The 18,136-nt window shown below is 38.1% G+C and overlaps 1 protein-coding gene across 1 annotated transcript in view; it reads left to right on the forward strand.

The window, feature by feature from the left end:
• LOC306797820 (voltage-dependent calcium channel subunit alpha-2/delta-2-like) overlaps positions 1 to 10,812 on the forward strand; it is a gene marked incomplete at its 5' end in the record, with an annotated part of 32,185 nt that extends 21,373 nt beyond the window's left edge. The window contains 25 exons of the mRNA XM_079297257.1: positions 121 to 170; positions 356 to 445; positions 551 to 616; positions 802 to 876; positions 977 to 1,051; positions 2,144 to 2,215; positions 2,409 to 2,480; positions 2,646 to 2,707; positions 2,854 to 2,930; positions 3,031 to 3,091; positions 3,172 to 3,269; positions 3,606 to 3,696; positions 3,848 to 3,910; positions 4,026 to 4,129; positions 4,817 to 4,915; positions 5,070 to 5,161; positions 5,267 to 5,314; positions 5,859 to 5,930; positions 6,279 to 6,431; positions 6,521 to 6,573; positions 6,757 to 6,812; positions 7,299 to 7,422; positions 7,516 to 7,625; positions 7,746 to 7,828; positions 8,951 to 10,812. Coding sequence (XP_079153383.1) covers positions 121 to 170; positions 356 to 445; positions 551 to 616; positions 802 to 876; positions 977 to 1,051; positions 2,144 to 2,215; positions 2,409 to 2,480; positions 2,646 to 2,707; positions 2,854 to 2,930; positions 3,031 to 3,091; positions 3,172 to 3,269; positions 3,606 to 3,696; positions 3,848 to 3,910; positions 4,026 to 4,129; positions 4,817 to 4,915; positions 5,070 to 5,161; positions 5,267 to 5,314; positions 5,859 to 5,930; positions 6,279 to 6,431; positions 6,521 to 6,573; positions 6,757 to 6,812; positions 7,299 to 7,422; positions 7,516 to 7,625; positions 7,746 to 7,828; positions 8,951 to 9,046 — 2,042 coding nt within the window. The 3' untranslated portion in view covers positions 9,047 to 10,812. The remainder of the gene's footprint in view (positions 1 to 120; positions 171 to 355; positions 446 to 550; positions 617 to 801; positions 877 to 976; positions 1,052 to 2,143; positions 2,216 to 2,408; positions 2,481 to 2,645; positions 2,708 to 2,853; positions 2,931 to 3,030; positions 3,092 to 3,171; positions 3,270 to 3,605; positions 3,697 to 3,847; positions 3,911 to 4,025; positions 4,130 to 4,816; positions 4,916 to 5,069; positions 5,162 to 5,266; positions 5,315 to 5,858; positions 5,931 to 6,278; positions 6,432 to 6,520; positions 6,574 to 6,756; positions 6,813 to 7,298; positions 7,423 to 7,515; positions 7,626 to 7,745; positions 7,829 to 8,950) is intronic.
• Between the last annotated feature and the right edge of the window lie 7,324 nt (positions 10,813 to 18,136).

The following is an 18,136-nucleotide window of genomic DNA, read 5'->3' on the forward strand; positions in this document are numbered from 1 at the left end:
TAAGCACCACTCTTGTGTTTTTTTTCTGATAGCATCGCTCACACATGCTCTTCCTCTCTCTCTCTCTCTCTCTCTCCCCATCTCTCTTCCTGTTTGTCCTTTTTCTCCATCACTTGCCAGGTTACTATTTTGAGATCCGGTCCATCTGTGCTATAAGGATTAACACCCAGGTGGGTTCGTCTAGTGCCTCTGACACAGCTGATCCCCGTTCACTGTTTCAAAATCTCCTTGTGGCGCTCACTCGCTCTGTAGATACATCTCCTTCCAGTTGTTTGCACTCCCATTCTCCCTGTTGCCTGATGTTGTAGGTTGTTTTGAAGCTGCAGCCGGTCACGTATCTCTTTTGTTTGGTCAGGAGTACCTCGACGTGCTGGGGCGCCCCATGGTTCTGGCAGGCAGCGATGCCAAGCAGGTTCAGTGGACGAATGTGTATCAGGATGCTTTGGTGAGACTGCATGGCCTTGTTGGCTGTCTGTGATTAAATACAGTAAATGCACCAAACATACAGCACACACACACTGAATAATTGATGTGTTTTGGGACTCTGTAGGGTCTTGGCATGGTAGTAACTGGGACTTTGCCCGTATTTAATCTCACCATGGATGGAAACTCACAGGTAACAAAACTTGTAATTATATGAAAGGTTGAGTGTTTTTTGTGTTACAGGTTATGGCCACTTTCTCTTTTCATTATTTCAAAGGAACGTAGAACTGTTTGTATGTCTTAGAATTTAAAGAAAAGCATATTTCCAAAAATGTCAAATACTTCCTAAAACCAGCTGTATGTGTTTTGTCTGATCAGAATCAGCTGATATTAGGTGTCATGGGGGTCGACGTGCATCTTGACGAGATAAAGCGACTAACACCACGGTACAATGTATGTACATCTCATTAGCACCATTATTAGCCACGTTTTTCATCATTTGTACCGACTGACACATAACTGCTACTCCTTGCTTTTATTATTTTCTGAACAGCTTGGAGCCAATGGATACATATTTGCCATTGATCCGAATGGATATCTTCTCCTTCACCCTAACCTTCAGCCAAAGGTGGTGTATATTTAACATTATTTATGAAAACAAATAAAAAAAAAAGATTTTACTGTGAGTTGCAGGGAGCAGGTATATGGGCCACACAGGTCCTTTGGGGTTTCAAATTCAAACGATTGTTTATGTAGTTTAGATCAGTGATTCTCAACTGGTGGGTCGCGACCCAAAAGTGGGTCGCGGACCCGTTTCCAGTGGGTCGCGGGCCTTTGCCTGACAAAAAAAAAAAAGAAAAAAAAAAAGTATTTTATTTTGAAGGGCATATTTATGCAGCGGGAATTATTCCAGCATTTACGGCACTTGTTCAGCCGTGCAGGAAAAACACCCCAATGCGTTGTGAATCACATCACGTGATGAAGCTCAGCCAATCAAATATGAGTATTCTGTCAAGTTTCCTGACTTGAGTGAGATGTACACACACCGTGACACACGGGGAGAGACGAGGATACAGAGAGCAGAGCAGAACTGTTGAGGTGAAAGTCAAATCATAGGACGATCTCCAAAAGAGAGAAATGGCCAGAGAGACCAGAGTCATTAGACTCTGAAGAATTCACCTATATGAGTCTGTCCAGTCAAACACTAATTTCTCTTTTTAGAAGATGAGAAAAATATAATATTGTGGCTTTTTCACTTCACCCTGAATGAACTGAATTTAAAGCTGCAGGGCAATTCAGTGAAAATTATTTTGCTAAAATGAATTTCGTTCAGTAATTCATTTTTTAATCCAGCTGTTATTTTACTTGAAATGAGAAGAACATTTATTTATGTATTTCTATGTATTATTTATAATCCATCCAGTTAAATTTGAAAGATGAATTTAATATTTGTTAAAATAGAATTGATGTGTACTTTCTTTATTTGATTTGACAGTTGTTTACTACACAGAGACGTTACTACTACTAGACCTCTTCAATATAGACATACCCAAATTATATATTTATTTATTTATTTGGGTGGTGGGTCCCGGCTTGTCATTAAGGGGTGATGGTGGGTCCCGCAGCCAGACCAGTTGAGAACCACTGGTTTAGATCATTATGATGCTGGTAAACCTTATTTGTTATTGTAAATGTGTTTTTCTCACTTGACTCCTCTCAGCTGGTGAACCTCCCTGAGCCTGTGACACTGGACTTCCTGGATGCAGAGGTGGAGGACAGCAATAAAGAGGAGGTGAGCACTTAATGGCAAGTGGAACTGAAAACCTTCTGGTTTTAGGCATTTTCTGTTCCTCGTTGTTGTTACCGGGCCAGTGGACAACAATGTCTGCCTCAGGATAATCGCCTTCAGTTAACTGAAGGCCCCACGTTACATGTTTTACATGTTTGTGACTGAAAAAGAAACACTTTGTATTTTCATTTTCTAGATCCGGCGACAAATGATTGACGGAAGACCAGGTGAAATGCAGGTCAAAACTCTTGTCAAGTCGATTGATGAGGCAAGTAAATTCCCTTTCTAAATAACTCCACAAATTCCACCTTTTAAGGCCGTAAAATTCTACAAACAATCATTCAAACACAAATTACCTGAAGTAAAAACAGATAAACTGTAACCTGTCTACTTTGGTTGACGGAAGCGTCCTCAATTGTCTCCTTTACTGTAGCAATACATTGACGATGTGTACAGGAGTTACACCTGGACTCCTATCAACGGCACAGATTACAGGTGAGCAGTTACAATGTTATGAATTACAAGTAACAACCAGCCGGCTGTGGCCTGATGAGGACTGCACGCAATGACGGATTTACTCTCCCTTCCTCTCTCGGTCTCCTCATTCTCGTGTCTCCCCGTTGGGATGCCGCCACCTGCAGCCTTGGTCTGGTATTACCCACCTACAACGAATACTTCATCCAGGCAGACCTGAGTGATGTGATGCTGCAGCTCCAGTGTGAGTACAGCGTGGCAGAGCTTTCAAGATTCTATTTCATAAGATGCAACACAAAGAGGAGATGGAAAAAAACTAACAGCACCCTCTGCCTCTGTTACAGATATGCAGTCGCTTCTGCCCAGCTCATTTGAATCCTCGGGACACGTGTTTCTGGCTCCCAGGTGACGAGCATCTCTCTTTATAGTTCTCAATCTGTTAGTGAAGGGAACGTTTTCAGTATTTCTGTCCTCTCTTTCGACAGGGAATACTGCAAACGTCTGCATCTTTCTGACAACAACACCCAGTTTTTGCAGAACTTCCTCTCGCTCATGCTGGACATTTCCCCAGAATCTGATGAATGTGAGTGTTTTATCAGCATTACGTAGTTAGCAATATTTGCCACTTCTGCAGATGCACAGATGAATGAATGAATTTTATTTATATCGCGCTTTTCACAGACAATAATATCACAAAGTGCTTAACAGAACAGACATTTAAAAGCATAAAAAACACAATGTGACCCTAGGGGCAATACATTATATACACAGAGAAAAGTAAAAAAATAAGATGAGATCATATAAATAATAAATATAATGGTATAACATTATATTTACATATAATATATTATATGTAATATATTATATTATATATTATATTATACACAATATACTTTTATATGGGTTTTTTTTGTTTCAGGTGACCAAGGCCTCATCCACAACCTGATTTTGGATTCTAGGATAATCGGGCAGCTGGCCTCTCGTGTTTGGAAGGACAAGGACCTGAATTCGTGAGTCAACTTGTTTGCTTTACACAACATTCTCACGCACCATCCACCAGCGTAAAAACAACAACAAACAACTTTGTGAAAATGAACAGCAATCTGCTTTGATGGTATCTCAGTTGTAACAAACAGGCTGATTAAAATGTAATTGTTGCAGGTACGGCTTCCTGGCTGTATTTGCTTCCACTGATGGAGGAATAACACGTGTTTTCCCCAATATGTAAGTAAGATTAATGCACTTACTAAAACAGAGAAATAATAATCTCACAAACATTCACTCTGTACATTTTTTCCCCCAAACAACTTTTGTAATGATTATTGTTGTGTTTGTACAGAGCTGCTGAGTTATGGGATGAAGATCCCGAACCCTTCAATTCAAATTATTATAGACGGAGCCTCGACAACAAAGGCTACATGTTCAGAGGTCCGTCCAGGTCCTGTGAGTAACTGTGCAAACACATCCTAATGTGGCTACAATCAAGATTTATTTGATAGCAGTGGATCTGTGAAAGGAGTCACTCATAGTGATGAACCCACAGATAAATATCACGCATCTCTGCAGATTCCTTTCACCAGCTAGGATTGACAGACAACGTCAATCCTAGCTGGTGAACATGGTGGAGTATTTAGAAGCTTAAGAGTCAGATGTTTCTCTCTGGAGTTGGTGGAGACCAAAAAAAAAAGCTGAAAGCGAGTGAATAACATGTCGTCTAATTAATTGTATTGTTGCTCCATAATTGCTGAATGTGTAAATAAGCTGTTTGCTAACAAATTCACCATATTACTTAATAATTAAATATGCAATTTAGGTCAATTTTGTGTTCACATCTTGTTTCATCTGCTGCTTTAAAGTGGCCAAACAATGCAGGTTTAACGTACGAGACTTGAGTTCATCAAATGAGAGTTAACTGTAAATGTTTAGTGATCATCTTAAACAGATTGATTTGGGATGAGCATGTGCGACAAAATAATCTCACAGTTTTAATCGCAAACTATCTCAGGTGTCATCACAAGTGTTTTTGAACTGAGGCTGGTCACAGTTGTGAAATGATACATTCGGTATTCATACGTGTGTGACACCAAACTATGATCTGTTGTTTTGAAATCACATTTTGTTTGTGAACAGCGTCGGACGACCCCGTAGGTGCAGAAAATGGCACCGTTGGAATTCTGGTTAGTTCGGCTGTGGAGGTTAATTTAGGAGGCAAACTGCTCAAACCTTCAGGTGAGAAAAATGGCGTCATGTGATATTCCCAGGAAATCTAAAATATGTCTTCAGATGTTTCAGCTACCTCTGTTTTGTACTCTTCTCACCAAAAACACTGCTTCTTGCTCTCTTCTTCCTCTCTTGTCATGATCGTGTGGATGTTGTCACTCAGTGGTCGGAGTGAAGCTGGACTTGGAGGCGTGGGTGGACAAGTTTAAGATCCTGGCCAGCAACTTGTCAGACAGTCGACAGGGTTCGCACAAGGTACAGCTCTGGGACACGAATTACGAATCACTCATTACTTAATTAGACTACATTTACTACAAATAAAGTGGCATTATTGTCTCATTGGACATTTTGTTGAAACAGTGCGGACCATCCAGAAGCTGCGAGATGGACTGTGAAGTGAACACTGACGTAAGAATGATTTGTAGATTGTAGCAGGCCTGCAACTTCAGCCAGATACTGTCCTCAGTTTTGTGACCACAATTGCATCATTTAGAGGTTAAATGTGTTCTTAAATTTATACTCTTGTTGTTATTTAATTGGTCTGTCGCTTAGAGGAAACGTTGTGAACAGTTTATAAACCAGTTTTATTCTGTTTTGACATTTAATTACTAGAAAACTTGGAGCAAGTGTACATATATTATTATCACTTAATATAATATATGTTGGCTTGTTTTCACAATGGAGTCTGGCATGCTTAATTTACGACCAAATGACTCATACAAAAAAAGGTTTTTAGCAGTTTGATATATGTTTACATAATAATATATAATATACTAGCATGTATGAAAGACATATTATACATGTATTGAATTTCAGCTTTTCACACTTGCCTGCAGGTTTTTACAGTCAGCCGTCTTCTCTTAGAAGATCATGTCAACCTGTATGTTGAGGTTGTCTGTGCTGTTGCTCTTGCTCTTCTAACTTGATGTAAACTCTGCTGGGTTGTTTGTAGGACCTCCTCTGTTATCTCATTGATGATGGTGGATTCCTGGTTATGTCTAATCAAAGAGATCATTGGAAAAAGGTATGTCTTTATCAAAGGTTTGAAAAAATCTGAACATGTTTCGTTAGCAGATGGGAATGAGTTTTTTTTTTTTTTATCAACCTAGCTGTTGTTAATGGTGTTATTTTTATTTCATGTTTTACATCCTATTTACTATGTTCGCTTGTGTTGAAAATTGTTTTTAATCTCCATTTCCTTCGGTTTATAGCAGTTCAGTTATCGCTGGAGGGCCAAACAATAGAGAGAAGAAAGTAACAAGTGGGAAACTTGAACAAAGTTTATTTTAAGCCACCATGTGGTGCTGTTTCCCTTATGTGCTGTCTTTTCATCTCTGGAACTGTCTTTTTATTTTATTTTCATCCATCACAGATCGGTCTTTTCTTTGGTGATGTTGACGCTTACCTGATGCATGCACTCTACAACAACTCAATCTTCAATCGCCGTCAATCCTTCCACTACCAGTCGGCATGTGAACCAGTCAGCAGCAGCCATACTGGTGCAGCACCGAGGGGCGTCTTTGTGGTAAGAGACCAGCTGCAGAGTTTAGATTCAGGAACATTTCATAACGTGAGTTGGTGGAAAGCTCTGATCTGTTATCACTGTTTCTGTAGCCCTCCATTGCTGACATCCTCAGCTTGGCCTGGTGGACATCCACGGTGGCATGGTGAGACTTTGTTTACTGCAAATAAAACGACACCAAGAGCATGTTAGGTGTCCTTTAGTACATTCTTAACTGTGTATGAACTTCTGCACATGAAACCAGTAGCTTGTGACATGTTTACTGAGACGTATTGATGTTTACAGATTGTATTTCATTTATTAAAGTGCAATGTGAACACTTTTTCAGGTCTGTGACCCAGCAGCTGCTACATGGACTCGCCTACAACAGCTGGCTCTACCAAGGTGGATCTGTGCATCTTAACACAATCTTGTGTGCTCATAAATATTTAATAATAATAACACATTTTATTTGTATAGCGCTTTAAAAGGTATTCAAAGGCACTTTACATGGTAAAAACATGGTAATCTGTGCGATTAGTTTGTTTTAATGTTAACAATGATACAATTTAGATGAAAAAAGTCACTTTTACAAACATCTCACAAGCAGCTCATTTGCATTTTGTCCTTATTTTTTGCCTCAAACTTCTGTTACCATAAACATGTTCTGAGCTGACCCCATTAAAAGGAGATTTTATTGATAATGAAGTGTGTTCTTGCAACGGGGCATCCGGCAACAACATTTAGATGAGCGTGTACATACAATCTGGGTAAAAATCTATTTAAACCAGTTTGCTCCTGTTTAGAACATCTTATTATCAATTTAAAAAACCAAATGACCTTTAAAAATATTATGAACATTATATTGAATCTTCAACGTCTGTGTTCCAGATGATCTCCTGGTTGAAGGTTTTGAGACGAGGGAAAGCAGCTGTGTGACCATCCAAAGCCAGTTCTACTTTACAAACACCACCAACTCCTACAACATGCTGCAGGACTGTGGAAACTGCTCACGGTGTGTTTTTCTGGAGGGTCAGCAGAATGTGCTTGTGCTCTCATACCTTGTACTGTATGAAGTTTGCTAAATATCCATCACTGTCTTCCTCAGGCTTTTCCACGCAAAGCGGATAGAAAATACCAACCTCCTCTTTGTAGTCGCTGAGACGCTCCCCTGCAGCTCATGTGAGATAGAGAGATTGACACAGAGCCGGACAGAGTGTATCCTTTTCATGCTCACACACACTCTGTGGTGCTTTCATTTGTGCTTAAGATGGAAATCTCGTCAATCTTGTGGGGCAGGTAAGTTCACTGTTACCACCCTTAACTAAAAACAAACAGTTCAGGAGGAGAATCCATGCGAAGTACTGAGCAACGCACGATATCGTAAAGGCCCGACATCCTGCTTTGACTACAGTGCCTTAGTAAGTAGATACACTATGAATACGGCATTATATTTCTGCCTCCATCCTGAGCGTTCAATGGGACATTTTTAGCACAGAAAGATATTTTTGTAAACCCATAAACTACTTCCTGTGACAAGAGGAAATTATTATTACAGCAAAGATAATTGGATTTTTAACAAACAAAAATATGCCCTCTCTGTGTCCCTGCTCTCAGCACTCGCACATCTTTATACAATTCTAGTTGTAAATTAGCCTCGACCTAGCTAACTTGGTCCGTAGCTAGCTAATCTCTAAGCTAGTTCGCTAACTACACACCAATAGCATTCATCATGAATGTAGTGAATTAAAAAGAAGAAAACTGTGCCACTAAAACAGACTGTGCTACATCATTTTAAAAGCATGCTATAGGGTGGTGAACAGTAATTAGTTGTACTAGAAATTAATTAACGAACATAATGCTGAGTAGCTAGAAATTATCAAGCACACTAGATTTACTTAGCTACTGCTAATTTGGCAGAAGAAACAAATGAAAATAGCTAGGTAGCTAGGTAACTAAAGCACAGACTATCTTAATATTGTCCGAGTAAAGCTGCCATTATTCTTCATCAGCTTATCGGATAGTTGAGTAGCTTTGGAAACCCATTCCCCTTGTAACAAGCTGACATCCACAATGACTTCCCAGTATTATGGCCAGCTGTGCGGAGGCAAGAAAGGAGCTAGAATTTGAACTTCTCTCTCTTTGCACTCTACTTGTAATCATGTTACAAGTATTTCTGTCACTTTCTATGTGAACAACACCACGAAGAGAGAGACAGTCTATCAGGAGAGACTGTTTGAAAATGTGCCACATTATCCCCATATTTCCACAAAAGCAAATCCCCCGTCTTTATGACTATTCACTCCACCTTTCAGTGGAGCTATTAACACAACATCGTACGAACGCGTTGTTTTTGGGCATAACTCGAGCCAAAGAATCCTATACCGGATTGGAAAAAAATAAGTTTCTGATAATATACTTCTTTCTATTAGAAATGTCACATTGAACACTTAGAAATGAGGCATAAATTCCATTTATTCGATGTACAAGTGATGAGTAATTTCCTTTGTAAAAATAGTATTCATTGTTAACTCTCGTTGCAGGAAAACACATCAGAGTGTGGACGAGCTTGTGCACTGCAGTCCTCTATCGGAGTCCTTCTGTTTATTCAGCTTACTCTGCCTCTTTTTCATCTCTGACACGTGCAAACACTCTAACCGGCATCTTTCATCTCTTTGGGTTTAGGCTCGGATCTACTGAAGGTCAGATCAAACAGCTACTGCAAAATTATTCTTTTTTTTTTATGTACAAACGGCACACAGTGCATTTGTGCTTGAAAAAAATGTGCTCTTGGTGTTTATTGCCTTATTGCTTATACATTTGTGTTTCAGGGCTTGCTTGAGTGCAAATTATAGAATGTGTCGAGTGTGCATGCTACTTAAACTAAGACCAGCATGTTTAACATTTTTGCGCACATGCTCAGCCACATCAGCAACCACCAAATAGTCAGGGAGGCAGCTGAAATGCACTTTCAACGGCCCAATAAGTGATCACCCAGCAGGAACAGACGTCAGTCGCAATTTTAGGTTTGATTGTGTTGGTGAAATTATAAAACTCTGTTAAACGTATTTTGCTTTGTGGTAAATATACCGTGGTGGAAAGAAGTATTCAAGTTTTTCTTACGTTGCTCAAAAGACACCAGAAAAAGTCACGCGGTCAAGATTTTACTTGTTCGTAAAAGTAGAGAAGTATGAGCAACAAAATTAAGTTAAATTATTTGACGGCAGAATGGATCCTATCAGTGTTGTGGCCACATATCATGCATTATATTATCATGTTATTATTGCTGATTAATTATTAGCATCCATTTTAATGTTGTAGCTCGTCAAGATGGAGCTCATTATCACTTCTTTATGTGCTGTTGGGTAGTTTATCTGTAACAATTATTCTTGAAATTCAGCATAGGTTTGTGAAATGTTGAAATAAAAAGTAATTACAGCTGTCAGATAAATGTAGTCGAGTAACAAGTACAATATATCCCTCTACGATATATAGGTGAGTTTGAAGTATTAAAGGTGCTCTGTGGAGTTTTCTATCAAGCAAAGTTTTCTGTCTACAATCGATGTTTCTAACCAAAAGACATTTCGTGTGTTCTTGAGGTCTAACAAATGTGTTAAATGCACTTCCTGCCTCATAAAACATTTTGATTAATCTTTCGAAAATGTTGCAACCGCTTTGTTTACATACCGTACTTGTTTACTTGTTTGCAGTCTTCTTCCTCCCTGAATTTTCTGGCGTATTGCAGCATTTCTGAGCGCGTCACTGCCACCTGTAGATCAGTGGGATAGCGTGAAACCATTGACTGTGTATATCGCGTACACAACAGCGCCAAAACGTGGACCCATGTACAAAAACATTTCTCCCTAGCGCTGGTCAGAAACTGCACAGAGTACCTTTTAAAGTAGCAAAACATGGAATTACTGATGTAAAGTGCAAGCAACTTCAGCAATGCACCCAAGCTTTTTGGCAACAGCTTTGTGGAGAGAGTAGTTTGAGTTTTTAGAACTTTTATTGTCACTCTCTGACACCACGTTGAACAACTCTGAATATATTTACCGTATATAACTTTTCAGCTGTAGCATTAACAGCATTTGTGTGTTTGGGATGGCTCATTAGATGAGGCCCATCTCAATAGTTATCTGTTTATATGGATTTACAATTTCCAAATAACTGCTGGGTAAAGCGATCCAAGGCATTCACACAACGTTAGATTGTGCACACCACACATAAAGCTAACTGCTACAGCGGGAAAATGTAAATAGATTAACAGAATCTGCTGAGCTCAGACGCTGCTGCTTCTGGAAACTTCTGCTTCTGTTGGCTTTGTGAAATTGTAAATGAATTATCTCTGCCAGTTCTACTTTTCATGTCCCGGTCTGGTAAATATCTTTGCACATAAAGGAGCTCCCTGCACCTTCAGCGGTTTTTACTTATACCGTAGTAGATCCGGGCCTTGACCTCACATTCACTTCAGTGTCTTTCAATCGAACTCTGACCTTCTGCCAAGACTTTCAGTACTTTAAACTATATCAGACATGACATGACCCAGAATGATTTCCTTCTGCCGTCTCAATTACACCCTGTCTCTTTAAGTATTTTTTGTCCCCTTAAAAATATTTTCTTAGAGCATTTTGACAAAGTATGTGAGTAATGTGCCAGTATGAGGAAAAATACCAGTGTTAGACCATCAGCAAGATTTAGTGACTTTAAAATCAAAGTAGATTCATTCGGAGTATTTAAGTCAAGGTTTGTTGAAACGCTTCCAGAGATACACGGTATGATCTTGAAGTGCTTTCAGTTGATAATAATTGTTAAAGGGTGTAAAATCAAACAGAAACACTCCAAATTATCAAATTTTAAAAGTGGTCTTTTTTTTTTTTTTTTTTTACAGAACTGTAGTAGTGAATCCTCCAAACCACTGCATGGTTTAGTGCAATAATGTTGTGATAATCTGATTCTAGCAGTAATTATCATTGCAGTCAATTTATAATCAAATTTAGATTTTAAGTAGTTTACATGCAGTGTTATCTCTGTAGTCTTAAAGCACACATGTGCAGACGTCAGTGTGTGATAGACGTGTTTTTAAACATCATTTATTTGATGGATGGGAAGCTCTTCTGTCCATTTTTATATCTTGTATCGCCACTATTTGTCAAACCTGAATTTATGCACTTATGTCTGCTTCTTTATGGGGAATGTAGCTTCTGAACAGCTTTCGATGTTATCAATATGTTATCAGTATGTGAGGCTTTTTGACCCTCTGTTGAGATTCCCCTGATGTCTCGTTGAAAGTGATGATTTGCTGTGGCGAATATTTTTATTTTATCATGCGTACCTTGTCACAGCAGTGATATCTGATTCTACGGTTTACTCAATTATGAAGCTGTAAAATTCAGTAATTTATTCACAATGAACTGTCAGCCCGGTACTGTATGTATGGGGATATTACTACTTGAGTTTGAAGCGTTTAGATTGTACAATTTATTTAATTTATGTCAGAATTAATGCTCTTTTTGTTCAGGTGTAATATTAAGGCCATGATGTAGTAGTATGCCTTATTTCAAGTTCAAAGAGTGAGCAGGGTGTCCAGTAGCCTCACAGGCTGTTTTCACTAAAACTCTTTTGTGCTTCATTTGACAAATAAGGCCACAGTATGTGATGTTAAAACACATTAAATCTGTGAATTATTGTGCTATATTAGAAATCATGTTTTTAGGAAAACATTAATGTTTTTCCACAAAACAAAGATGGATTTACATGGTTTAACTGATTGACTGCACAATTGACTCTATTTAAGATTAGCACATTTTAAAATGTATTCCAGTGAAGTCTTTGTAACCTAAAAGTGTAAATCCATCTTGTTTCTGAGGAGTTATGCATGATAGAATCCTGAAAACATTTTCCCACAGTGATTCATCAGTCCCTGGTGTTGTTTTGTGTGTTTTTCTGATCATTTGATCTGGTTAAAGAGTTAATGGGGATATTTTTAAAAAGCTTTTTTGTCAAAATATTTGTAAAATGTTGTTTCTCTCTGTCTGCCTGGTGTTCCACCCTGCAGTGCCTTGTTGCACTCATTTTGGATGGCAGGAACCTTTGGCTCTTAGATGTGTTGACGTTCATCCTGCAGGGCCATACGAAAGACACGCTTGAAGTTTAAGGGTTGCAGTGGTTCAGCCCTAAATGGACTTCTCAGTCACGGAACAAAAAGAAAAATGCTCTTCATGAACTTATGAAGCATTTTAAAGGAGCACAGCAAAATTGTGACAGAGCACAACAGAAGTGTGTCAAGCAACTGGCCTCCCCTCCTGCCTTCTCGTGGACAGATGTTTGTCAAAGCAACGAGAACGAACCCTGCTGCCCTTCTTCTACGTGTCGTTTATCTCCACAACCTTGAATCAAAGCACAGACACTGGCCATTTTCATCGATTTACTTTGTCCCATATGCACACTGTATACTCTATATTTTAAGCCTGTCGGAAACATGTAACGTTCCATTACTACTGACTGAAACGAGTGAATGTTTATGTACAGTAATACCTACTGTTGTGCTTCTCTGCTGTACCCGAGCATGGTGGGAACCAGCAGAAACAGATTTAAGCTCAGCACTGTTTGAAGACCTCAGCAAAGACACTGCTTTCAAAAGAGTATTAAGTATTAATAAGGTTATAGTGCATTATTCAAACACTGTTGTACACTGAAGGAAATACCTATTATGGAACTCTTTATAGCCTACAATATATTACTACTGTTGAGGTCAGTGTTGTAGTTTCAGCTTGAATTACCGGTATTAATTTGCATGATATTTTGAACAATTTACAAATTTGTGTACATAGTCTGATGGATATTTTACATTCCTGTCCACATTCAGCTCTCCATTACTGTGGGGAGAAGTGAGGGCGCCCTCTGTGGATATTTGTGGTGATGTGGAGGCCTCAGAGCTCGTTGACGTGTGGAACTGAATGAAGCAGAACGTTTGACTTCAGTGAAGCCTACAATAACTGTCAGTGTTTGCAATTTAGGTTTTTGCAGCAAGTAAAAGCACAGAGAAGTTTTGAGCAACTTACTGCCTGATCAAACTTTTGTCATTTATTTCGAAAACAAAGTGACATAAAACTGCTGGAGATGATTTATGCATTTAAAGGCTGTCACAGCATAAGGCAGTGGCATGTGTGGGGACACCCTTCTATTAATTCACTTCTTTTATGAAATTGATGTTTAATGCTTATTTAATTCATTTATGTGTTATTTTATTTGTTTATTTATTCGGATATTGTGAAAATATTTGAACATGAAGGAATTGAATGTGTTTGAAGCTTGCGTGGTCTCACTAAGCAGTTTACAAGAAAATTGCAAAATAGACAAAAACTAAAAAAACATATATATGTATATATATATACATATAGATGTGTGTGTATATATATATACATATAGATGTTTTTTTTATAGATATATATACTGTATGTTCTTATCCTTTTTATTTACTGAGTATCAAATCAGAAGAATGTTCACGTTTTTTGCCGTAATTTTGCTTTTCCTTTTGCTGACGTTGTTTACTCGGGAAAGTTTCCTCTCTTTGTGCCAGTCTCCAATGCCACCTCATTTTTGTACAGACAATGCGAAGTGGTCAGCAGAAGATGAAGGTTAAATTTGTAAAGATTTTGTCAGTCACATTACAAAAATGGATATTTAAATGTTTATATCTTTGGTCATTAAATGCTGTTGATATTTTTCACTTCAGCTCTGATTCCTTATTGTTCTTCACTGATCTATTTCAAGACCATAGTTTCTCAAAGTGCGGCCCGCAGACCAACATTTTCTCAAACTCTCAAACATTTTTGGCTGCCCCTAACGTGAAATGAAATACATGCATTACATTTTAATAATGCACCGTCCATTAATACGGTACTTTTACTTTCTTATCTTTTTTACTTTACATTGCATTGAATACACTGCTCTGCTTGCATCAAACAGCACTCTCCTAACATGTCTGTTAGGTTAGGAATGACAATTTGTAGAAAAGCTGGTCGCATGACAACGAGTGGCACCTTGCAATTGTCATTGGAATTGCCTTCTGTCATCAATGCTGGTATTGTTGCCATTTTTGTGGTATAGTATGTCATAAAAAAGTCATAGTTTAATATGCAATGAAAATGTGATTGTTTAGTATGCCTTTTAAAAGTTATAAAATCACATGTCAGAAAAATTGAAAGTATAGTATTTCACAAAATAAAATCATACTATAGTATGCCATAACTAAAAAACATCTATTAAAATAAAAAGTTGCAGTAGAATAAGTCATGAAAATGTCGTAGATAGCGGGTCAAAAAATGTCAAAACGAATTAGAAAAGAATAGTTATAGTAAAGGTTGTCATAAGAAATTGCATTAAAAAGTCATAGCATAGTATGTCATAAAAAGGGTTGCAATATATTCTATTATTGATTTTAATAAAAGTCATAGTATAGTACGCAATTAAAGTAAAATAAAAGTGATAAAAAAGCCATAAAAACATCAGTTTAGCATGTCATACATTTCTTTTTTTTAAAGTAATAGCATTGTATGCCATAAAATAAGTCATTCTATGTCATAAAAAAGATGATAAGTATGATAGTATTCATAGAAATGTAAGTGAGGAAGTCATTGTATTGTATGCCATAAGCATGTCCAAAAATGTCCTCGTATAGCATGCCATTAAAATGTCCTATGAATAGGTGGTGAAGAAGATCCAGGTATCCATTGACCGGTTACACCTGGATTATGGTTGCACTTGCTGCCATGGCTCTGCCTGACACACTGTCATCATTATTATCAGTCATATTTCTATTACTGCTACTATTAATGCTATTATTCTATTATATCCACTGCTGCTATTGTTAGTACACTTCACATTATCAAATCTTTGGTGTTAACAAACAAAATTAAAAGTTTTAGCTTTACATGAAAATATCTTATTCTAAATAAATTTGAATTGAAAAATAAAAAGTCATAGTGGAGTATGTCATAAAGAATGTCACATAATATGTCATAAAAAAGACATAATTTGTCATCAAAGCTTTCAGCTAAAGCAGTTTTAGTTGTATGTGTTCACTTACAATGTAGTGAACTGTATCGCTCTAGTATGTTTCAGTGAGCAGCTCTTCCATTATCTAATGCAGAAAGACTCTGTGCCAGCTGTCAAAGATTAAAACATGAGTATTGGGAGGCTTGGGCGAGGATCAGAAGAGAAATCCAAGAGTCGAGCAGCTTGTGTGAATGTCATGTGCATTTGCTCATAAGTCAGTCAGTAAAGGTGTCAAACACGAAGCTGAGGTCTTAAGGGAAAGATGATAGGTTGCTGGCTACTTCCGCAGACACAAAAAGCTTGAGATGGGAGTTGTGGGATGTTCTGGCTCCTGTGATTTATTAAACCAACTGTCCTGCATGCCAGCCGGTTTCAATGGTCTTGTTTGGATTAATGGTATCTTCTATCCAGCAGGCATTGTGCCTTGTTGTGTGGCTTAAAGAGAAGTACACCGTCTGATTTAGCCATGATATCATACCATCAGTGTTTGGCAATGCAGTTGGGCTCATTGTTATGTCAATGCATCATATAAAGTACAACCAGCAGACCTCAGAGGCTCTTCTCTCATAAACTGAACATCAGAGCTACTGAACAGATGAAGCTTTCAGGAGAGACGAGGTCTGCTGCAGAACATGACTTCCTGTTGGGTAAAACTGTTTTGATTTACAATTTATCAAAGAGAACTAGAATCTGTTGTAACGTCAGTTGTTGTGTACATTTTTTATTCTACAGTTGACCTTATAAATGTCATTAAATGTTTCTGCATTATGCGTAAGAAAGCATTTTTCTTTTCAAGATTGTAAAACGACATTCAGAAGGTAATGCGTAACTGCTTAAATATTTGAGGCAATCAATAGCTTTGAAAAAAAAAATTGTGGAAGTATTTATGAGAAAATATTTGAGAAACATGGATGTCAAATGGGCTAACAAGTGTAACAGGACTGGATCTTAAAGCAGGTTTCTTTTTTTGTGAATTTGATACTTCCCTAACATGGATACAGTTATTTGGGAGGCAGTCTAAACTGAATTTAAAGAAATTAGTTATTCAGAGAAAAATACCACTGTAAACTATACTAAGCTGTGTGTTGATAGGCATGCATAGGAAATAAAAAAGACCAAAATACAACATTTAAAACGACACAAATACTTGTCCCCTGTGTCCCCTAAAGCTCTGACCTCTGACGGGTCTGGTGCCACAGATTCAGGAGCAAACAGCTGCGGTAAGATTAGCGGTGGGAAAGCCAGCTGTCTTTTGTCTCAATGTTCATGAAATGCCTCCCCAAAGAGGAAGCACACAGTCCTGGATGGTTGCTTTACTCCCAAAGGATTTGTGTAATTTATGTTCTTCACTGCTTTCAGGAAGAGCGGTGGTGCAACAAATAAAACACACTCCATCTTTACTGCCATTTGACTCACAATCTGAGTATGTGTTTGTCACTAACCACTGTGACTCCTTCTGTTATAGGTCTGATGATGATTCTCATTGTGTTGTTAAAGTGTGTGTTTTCACTGCCTCACAGGTAAACCTGTCCAGTGGTCGAGGTGAGAGACACTATGAAAGTGTTGTATTCAAGATGAAAGCCAGAATATTTGTGATTATCTATCAGTTTCATTTGTGCGTAGTGAATTTGTTTTGTGTAAGAGCACACTTTAAAGAAATAGTTGGCATTTCATTCACCGCATGGCAACGACAGGACTGCATGGAGTTACTGCGCCCAGCTGAGAAATGCCTTTAACCCAGGAAGCACACAATGTGTCATTTTGACACTTTTTACACGTTTTTTTTAGACCAGTTAAACAAATGTAATATCCCGTGTTAATTAGTGAGCTTAAGAGGTGCTGGAAGGTGGATTTAGTTACTGTTAGACATAGCCAGGCTATCTGCTTCCAAGCTTTGTGCTAAGCTAAGCTAACCAGTGGCTAGCTGAGGCTTTATATTTAACAAACAATAGAGTGCCGCAGGCATGATGTATTTTTGTAGGCAAACCCTTGAAGTCAGCAACACACTGGTACTCTAGAAAGCCATTGGGATTTTTTTTGATATTTGCAGAAAGATCCATGGCAAACAAACTTTTATGATAATTACACATTTGGTTAAGCAACATAATCCTCACAGATGAACACAGCTTTTATGATTTTTGAAGTGTGAATGCAATCGGCAGAAGTATAAAACTAACATTAAAGCTATAAATAAACTACATCACAGGCGCATGAGCACAAATGTACACAACGAGGCTGTAGTGGCGGACTGGTTGGCGTGTTTAGGTTTCGTAGTCTCATTCATTTTTTTAAGACACTGAAAAGCTTAAAAATTCACTGGATTCATAGAACAAAATGTGAAAATGTCTTGCGTTAACCACAAACCTTATTTCAGGAATCTAACCAGAAACCCAACGGCTTCAAGACGAAGGAACCGTCAGGGCCAGAATTCTAACTTATTTCCTGTTTTTTCCTGCAGCACTATTTTGGTAGTGGTAGCTTCTCATCTAGCGTTAACTCTCAGCATGAGAGCGACTAAGCTTATATCCCAAAATGTCAAACCATTCCATTATGGTCGCATTCACTACAGATATGACGAAATTTGGGAAATCCCTATTTAAGTGAAATGACTTCTGTTTCTGCATGTTTTGCTGCACAGCGTGTTGGTAACTCGGATGCTTATTTAGTTG

This window comes from Melanostigma gelatinosum (genome assembly GCF_949748355.1).
Source record: "Melanostigma gelatinosum genome assembly, chromosome: 3".
NCBI classification, from domain to species: Eukaryota; Metazoa; Chordata; class Actinopteri; order Perciformes; family Zoarcidae; genus Melanostigma; species Melanostigma gelatinosum.